Source organism: Coloeus monedula (assembly GCF_965178545.1).
Source record: "Coloeus monedula genome assembly, chromosome: 2".
Classification (NCBI taxonomy): Eukaryota; Metazoa; Chordata; class Aves; order Passeriformes; family Corvidae; genus Coloeus; species Coloeus monedula.
The window spans coordinates 59,481,122-59,489,433 of NC_138782.1; the positions used below are offsets into that span (position 1 = coordinate 59,481,122).

The following is an 8,312-nucleotide window of genomic DNA, read 5'->3' on the forward strand; positions in this document are numbered from 1 at the left end:
GCCAACCCTCAAAACCATCAACAGCAAACACATTAACAAAGGTGCCAAGCCTCACCTTCCACACATGTAGTTTAGTAAATGAAACACGTGCATTATATTTCTGAATGTCAAATTATCAGCCACCCACTCATATAACCAAAGACAGGAGAAAAGAACAACCTCATGCAAACAAAAACCATGCCCAGTAAAACCAGCTATGTAGGCAAACTCTTGCAAAAAGAAGTGGAAAGAAAATGGTCAGTTGTTGCATATCCATAGTGGTCACTTTTCTAGAAATGCCAGCTCACTTGCCAAATGCCTAACAGCAGAAGCAGCGGGCTACTACAAGAAATATGCATTTCTGGTAGGGATAAATCTGATGGAGAGAGGGTCACGGTGACAGTGCACTCATTTCTTCTTACTTCTTCCAAATGTTAACAATTCATTTTAAAGTCTGTTTATAAAAATGTCTCCTCCTGATCAGTACATATGGCAAGAACAGGTAAAAATGAGTACTCGTACAGAAGTAGCTGGACATTGTGTTTTTGCCTTAAAGAACATGTACCCTTAAGTGTAGAAGCAGCTCCTGAACAAAGTTAATAAAATTACCTACCTGACTACTGCTGTTGTCAGTGCTCCTGGAGAAATACTGCAGAAAAATAGATCCAAAGAAGTAAAGAAATGGAAGAAGAGAAATACACATGCAACTTACGAAAAGTTCAGAAACAGGAACCAGGACCAATATTGTTTTGAACTTTTTTCATTCAAAGCCAAGCTCACTGAAATCTGGATGCACATATGAACAGCCAATTAAGCACCACTGTCCCAGGCCTCACAATGGAGTTACACCAGTGGTTGCTGAGGCCACGAATGTGGGCTCTTAACCAAGGCTGAAGGAGCCATTCAGGATGAATATTTTGGTGGCTGTCCAGAGGTAAAACGAACCAATTTTACAGACAAGAAAATAGAAGACTTCTTCTTAAGTGAAAAAGGATCAATATGAGAGTAATTTAAGTACCTCAGAGTATTTTAAGACCTGCCTTATCAAAAACTTTTGTTCTGAATGGTTTTTCTCCCATAAGAAAGCCATCTGGATTACCAGACACTACTTCTACAATTGCCACAGGAAAACAGACTGTTGTTCATAGAATGGTTTGGGTTGGAAGAGAATTTAAAGGTCATCTAGTTCCAACCCCCCTGCTATGGGCAAGGACACCTTCCACTAGCCCAGGCTGCTCTAAGTCCCATTCAACTTGGCCTGGAATGCTTCCAAGGATGGGGCATGACTAAAATAGTGGTAAACTCAAGTAAGACTTGTTAAGATAATTTCAAGTACTCTGTTAAAGATTGTGGCCCCAGGTATAATCTTGGTAAGCAGGTGGCAATCAAAGGATCTAAAGTTATGAGAGTTAAGAAGGGTATTTTTTTAAACTGCAAAATGGCTCACTGCTTTCCAAATGAGTAGCAAATAGGATTGATACTTGTAACTATCCAGTTACAGCTCCAGAGTGTTTTCAGAACCTGGAGATCTACACAGCCATTCCAGGCTCACAAGGATCTAATCTAGATCAGTTTAAGAACAAATTGAAAGTCCACGCATCAAAGACTGAAAACCTATCAATGTTTGTCCTATATTCCTCCACTAAAGAAATGAGGTTCTTGAGCAAGACATGCACCAAAATAAAACCAAACCCTAACATTTTGGGCCTTTAACACACACCTGCATGATCATGTCTTTCAAGGCCAGAAGTCAAGGTTCGATGGCTGGTGAAAATCTAAGGTCAGATCAGTCTTTAAAAGTGTGATATTAAAACTGCAAATATTTATTCAGCACACATAGAGACATTTAACCAGGTGAACATCAACTTACTATTTACTGTATCTTGAAGAGAAAAGGACTTCCTTTCCCTATACTCTTTAAAAAAATAGTTGAGAGCCAGCAAAGTTCAACTCTTGCTGGGAAACAACACAGTAAAATACTGACATTTCACTGGTACTGCTCCTAATGTTCCTGAGAGCAAACAGGAAACTAACAAATTCTTACATAGTTTGTTGCATCTTAAGGGAATTCATATAAATATTCACTTTTTTTTCCTCTGAGAAACACTACAGGATTATACGGCAAAATAAAATGGAAGACATTTTTCACATCCACCCCAGAGGTTAAGAATGAAAAACAGAAACAACTTTTCAGATGTATGAATGTCCACATGCAGATGCACATATCACTTCTTCTTCTGACAAAAGACAAAAGTAAACCAGAAGCTTGCATCCCAATTTGCTACAATAAAATTTACAAGCATCAGACTGTACATGGGGTATCAAATAAACAAAAGGAAGAAAGCTTTAAAATTATCACAGCTGCAGAATCCTTCAAATAGCAGAGGATATAAAAGATATTATTTTATATGGCTAGTAAAACATAGTGACAGAGAAAATAGATACAGGTTTTCTCATTGTCACAGCATAGTCAAAAAAACCCCTGCAGATGTTTCAGGTGCTTCGGCCAACATGAAACATGCAGCAGAATCCAAGAAAAGTATCTTGACAGGGAGTAGCTTATGTGTCTTTTCACTGTTCCTTAACATGACTGCTACTATCTACTTGCAATCATGAAAGCCCTGGCTGCTCATTTTAAAAAGCATCCCTTTTTCCCCCACTTTCCCCAGCTATTCAGCATCAATCTCTATTTAGCATCTTCATGAGGCATACCATTTAGCTTTTTTTAGCATCAACTGGCATTCTTTCATGAAAAAAGCCACCCCATTGACTTAGAATATGTTATTTAAATAAAGTAGTTGGAAATAGAATATTTGGTTTAGCCTTCTGTACTTTTATCCACCCATACTCCAATGCTTGGTATTTAAAATGTGGGTCATTTCCAAGGGTCACATTTCTGAAATTGCAGACCACTGAACTGTTCCTCACTGACCCTTAAAACACACCTTCCAAAGAATTGTCATGAAAATGGTGGCCAAGATAAAACGAAGTGCAAATGACGTATAGAGACAACACCATTACCAGTAAATGATCAGCGTCTGCTATGTCCCTACCACTGATCAAATTTCTGAATGACAAGTGAACCCAAAAGTAGCAATAGGTACTTTATATATAATCTTACTTGACTCTTAAAAACATTATGCACACCAAAAGCTCAGTGTACTTTATGATGAACTATGCAAGGACAACCATTTTCATTGTCAGTAACAGATGAACACCAACCTAGCAATGCTGCAGAAGTTTTTATTATGACTCACACACCGTAGAAGATATTCAGGTAACAAGAGAAAAAGCACAGGAACCCACATCACTTTAAACAAACTGTAATCACTGCCTTAACCTTACAGCACTTTACGTGCATCCTCATCGTTAAACACTTTAAGATGCAGGATATTCCAAGTCTTCACGATGACACTTGGTTATCTATTCAACTCCCTTGTATATGAAAGTATCAGCACCCAACTGTACAGACAAGAGGAACGGAGCTTTTCGTACAAGACACACTCAAGCGAACAAGGCATTTACGAAAAACACATGACTTTCTTGTTCCCGAGTTCCAAGGGACTAGCTTTGCCTTATTCTATTTTACCTTTTTTTAAATATACAATTGTCCTTTTCTCAATTGCCTTTACAATGTCATAATATACTGCCTTGCCTGAAAAGTACAAATACAGCTGGAATTTGTAGCACTGGATGCCAACAACTATTGTGCGTTGGATTCAACAAAGTAAATTCCAAATCCAGATATGCTATCAAACTCTCCTGAGTAGGTTTTACCCTTACTAACCTTCTAAATGGCTGTAAATCAAAGATGCAAGTACCAGCATCAGCAACTCAAAATGAAAACAATATTCAATGATTTGACCAAAGCATGCATAGCTTAAGCAGGAGATATTTTTGCTTTGTTTCTAAAAAGAACGCAAAACCAAAGATATCAGTAAACACCATGCACAGCAAGACTTGATGAAGCTCATACAAGGAGAGATGTATGCCTGTATGTGAGTAGAGATATTGATAAGTATTAAATTATTAGAAACATTATATTTAATTGAAACAGATCAGTGAATTACTATTGCAGCTTTTAAAAAAATAAATATCTAAGTCGAATATGCTCTTTCCAAGATTTCTATTATTTAATTCTTACAGATGCAGTTATAACGGCTACACAAAGCAAACTTCAAATATTCAACTCGTGCTGCATTTAAAAATGAATCTGCAATCTCCGTTCCCCCTAAAATAAATTACAATCCTATGACTGTTTATGTGGCTTTAAAATTATTTACGTTTATTCTACACAGTAACATAGAAATAAATTTTTAAATAATTAAATGTGTTTCAGAATTAAAACATCCACTGGTCTCCTTTTCCCACACGTCTCTGAACACAATGTTCACATTATAAAGTGAAAAATAATTTACATTGCCACTGCAAAAAGGACAAGTATTGCAAGAAAACTATGGAGTATAGCACCCAAAAGCAACTTCAAGTACAGTAACTGAAAGCAATGTGAGAATGGCCTGCTAGAGTTGATGATGACAGCAGGACTTTAACACTTAGCTGACTATATAACAAAAACTGAATTTTAATTACATACATCTGCAATTAAATCATTGTCATCTGAACACTGGAACTGTGAGGACACACATGCTTGCACCTAGTCCATTTCAATTCCTCTTTAACCAAATACATTTTACAGAACATACAGAGAATTTGAAACACTTCAGACATTTTCCTCTGTCAAGACCTGTTCTTGAATCTGATTTTGTGCTTTACTGAAAAAACTCAGGGCCTGAACTGAGGCCTGGAGGAAAATGACTCTGCAGTGGTAAGTCTTCATGGTGCCAACTGTAGCAAATGATAAACTCTGTGCTACAAAACATTGCAAATTACCTTAGCACTATACTAAGTCAGTTGTATATTATTCCAATTTTCATCTACCAAGCAGTTTTAATCAATTAGGAAAACGTCATGAAACCAATACTGAGCATGTTGTATTTAGGAGCTTGATTATTTCTCAGCTTTAAATTTACCTTTCCCAAGACTTTAAATGTTAGGGCTAATTTTATATATACAACTAGGTACAGCACAGACAATGATACGTATCATCACTAGACATTGAACAGATTTCTGCAATAGCCACCATTATTTCCAGTAGTTACTGTTCAAATAAACTTGAAATTCTTCTTTCTAATCAAATTAGTGATGAGCCTATTTTAGGTACTTCAATCCTGACTGCCATATAGGATAGTTACAATACAAGATACTGCTCAGCTCACATACACTTTTGGAGTAAGCTATACTCCCTAGATGGACAGCTGCCTTTATTTTAGCTTCAATGCAGAATCCAAACACAACTCCTTCCTTTAAAAAAAAACCAACCAAACAAAAAAAAAATCAACCCCAGAAGTACCCAACCTGCAGACTTAAGTGTTTAAATGTATTGGAATGTTCTTTCTAAAGCAGCATCTGGTTTTCACCAGTAAGTTACATAAACTGTTGTAAAATTATTAACTGAATGCAAACTGCATAAAAGAAAGTATGGTAAAAGTTTTAATACTATTTAGTCTGTCCCATCTGCTGCTAAACTTAATTTACATCTATTTCAAGCCAAAAAACTCTAAACCAGAATTCAGACATTGGTTCTGGAGCTTAACATGACCTTAAACATAATATAAACAAAGAACAGGATTTTACAAGTGAAGTACCAATATTTTGTAAGTTAATCAAAACCATTTAGGAACAGCAATGTATAGACTCATACACTTTAGCTAATCTAAATATTTAGTGATCATTTCACAGTTTAAGTTGAAAGGTGTGGACAGGTAAGTTCAACCTGAGACAATGACGGAAAGTTAAACTAAAGTCAAGTTCTGCTCCGGGTACAGAGGTGTTAAGAGTGGCTAGTGATGACACTTGGGATTCCTTAACTGTAGCAAGTCTTGCACCATTTACTTCCAGGATCAGGGGTTTGTTTAGTCATGGCATCTTTAGAACCTTCCCATCACGGTAGCCCAGCATTCAAATACAAACACAGGTTATTATAGATACTGTCTATTTATAGCACAGCAGATAAGCTGGTCAAAATGACACTGTCAGATATTCTGCATTTTCTTTCCCAACAACCTACTGTCTACCATTTTTTAAGCATTTAGAAAACAAGGCATAATCTAAAGCTCTCCTCTCCAGTACAGCTGCCACCTTAAGTCTCAGACTTAAGTGCTAAGCAAGTCAGTCAGAAGCTGTTTTTCAACACGAAGAGGAAGACTTCTGCTCCTACTGATAGGTAATAGAAAGAAAATGTTCTGAACAACGTAAGATCTTCTGTTCTTGTGACCAGATTCTTCCTTTTCCCCACATAACAATATAGTACATACACCAAACAAATAATAAAATACGAATAAAAGTTTATAGTATTTATTTTTCTTCTAGTGGCCACAATGTGCTTTCTTCTGTTTCAGAATTCAAATCGCATAAAGCGCAACACCTAGAACTGTACATCAGTAAGGGCTGTACAACTGCTCCTGAGTTACCGGAGAGTACCTGCTCATTTTGAAAACCTATCTTACCGTGCTTGTAGAAACAACAACATGGTTGCCATACTGTTCCACCACAGGTCAAATGAAACCATATTATTTAAAATTATTAAAACCGTACTACATCCCTGCTGGGGCTAGCAAGAGGGCAGCTCGCAGCTTCAGCATGCAAGCAGTCCGTATAAGTATACACTGTAACCAGAGCTGATACTTTCTAAGGTCAACAGAAGTTAAAATCCACTTTGCAAGATGTAGGACTCGGTAAGAAAAATATGTACTTGTTTTTCTTGCTCGTACATTAACTTCAAAATATAAATGACACAAACTCTCACAATGAGAGCAACAAAGCAGAGTCGCCACAAGAACCATCTTGCAATAAAATAAACATTAACTCTCGGCACAAAAGAGAAGGCAGGTGCCATATGAACACACCTCAGCCTATGTGTATGTATATGTTCTTGGATGCCATAGCCCACTCTCTTCACAATGCTTCAGTGCAGGATCTGAGCTCTGTGCAGCATGTAGGGAATGTCTGCTTCCATCCTGACCACTGCGAATATACTACTCTCAAACAGGGAGACAAACCTCCGGCGCCTTTGTATTCCCTTCCCGAGATTTAAAGCTTAGCTGCACGAGGTGTTGAAGTGCGCGCTGGCGGGGTTCGGATACACAGGTAATTAGCCAGGAGGAAGGGGGTGCCAGGAGAGACGAGGGAAGGCGGGGAAGGCCACAGTCCCCGTGCCCGGCGAGCCTGGAACCCCCCTGCCGCCCAGCGCAGCCTCCTCGGCCGCTGCGTGAAGTTGGCCGGGCATCACCCACCCCACCGTAGGCCAGGCGCAAGGAAGAGACCTCTTTCTCCTCCTCTTCCTCGGCCTCCTCACGCGTTCTCCTCTTCCCCCAGCCCGCCGCCAGATCTATTCTTCCCCTTCAGCCGCCCCCAGCCTCAAGGCGGAAGGAGCTGGGGGGAGGGGGACGTCTCCATTACCCTCTCCACCCTCTCGCTTCCCAGGGACAGCGACAACGGCCCTTTCCCGCCCGACGCGGAGGGGGGAGCCCCGGACTGGCCTGCGGGAGAGCTCCCTCACCACCGCGACCCCCAATTCCCGCAGCCTCCCCGCTGCGAGGAGGGGGCAGGGAAGGCGCCGGGGCCCCGCCCGCTCCCCGGCCCCGAAGAGGGGAGGCCGCCGGGAAGGGGTTACACACCTCGCTGTTAAAGGCTTTCACAGCCTCCATGTCGCGGCGGAGGCGGGAGCCGGGCGGCTTCTCTCCGCTGATGGCGGCCGGGCCGGGCTGGGCCGGGCGGGGGCAAGTCTCGGTCCGTGCGTGCGTGCGCTCCTCGCTCAGGGGCCGCCCGGCCTCCTCTCCATGGCGGGTGGCGCAGGGGGCGGGCGCGGGGGGACGCGGGCCCCGCTCGTTTCCGTCTCCTCCTCGCCCCTCTTCCCGCCCGGCGGCGCCGGCCTTCCCTTCCCTCCCTCCTTCCCTCCCTCCCGCGCTGGGCTCCGGGCGGCCGCGCCGGCAGGAGATGGAGGAACAACGCGCGGCGGCTGCGGCGCGGGCGCCAATATGGCGGACACGCGGGGGCTCCTCGCAGCGCAGCGCCGGAGCGGCGCAGGCGGCTACAGCGCCGCCTGGCGGGCAGCTCCCGCACCCCCGCCCGCGCCACACGGGCGCTGCCGGGATGGCGGCGCGTCCGCCCCGCCCGCTCTGCTCCTCCCCTTTTCCCTCCTCCCCCTCCTGAAACCGGCGGGAAGGAAGGGGTTGCGGGAGCGAGGTGTTAAACCTCGTCACAGGGGGCAAATC

At 42.3% G+C, this 8,312-nt stretch overlaps 1 protein-coding gene across 2 annotated transcripts in view; it reads right to left on the reverse strand.

The window, feature by feature from the left end:
• SCAF8 (SR-related CTD associated factor 8) overlaps positions 1-7,878 on the reverse strand; it is an 89,983-nt gene extending 82,105 nt beyond the window's left edge. For both annotated transcript variants that reach the window (XM_082299974.1, XM_082299975.1), the window contains exon 1: positions 7,716-7,878. In XM_082299974.1, coding sequence (XP_082156100.1) covers positions 7,716-7,745 — 30 coding nt within the window. In that variant the 5' untranslated portion in view covers positions 7,746-7,878. The remainder of the gene's footprint in view (positions 1-7,715) is intronic.
• Between the last annotated feature and the right edge of the window lie 434 nt (positions 7,879-8,312).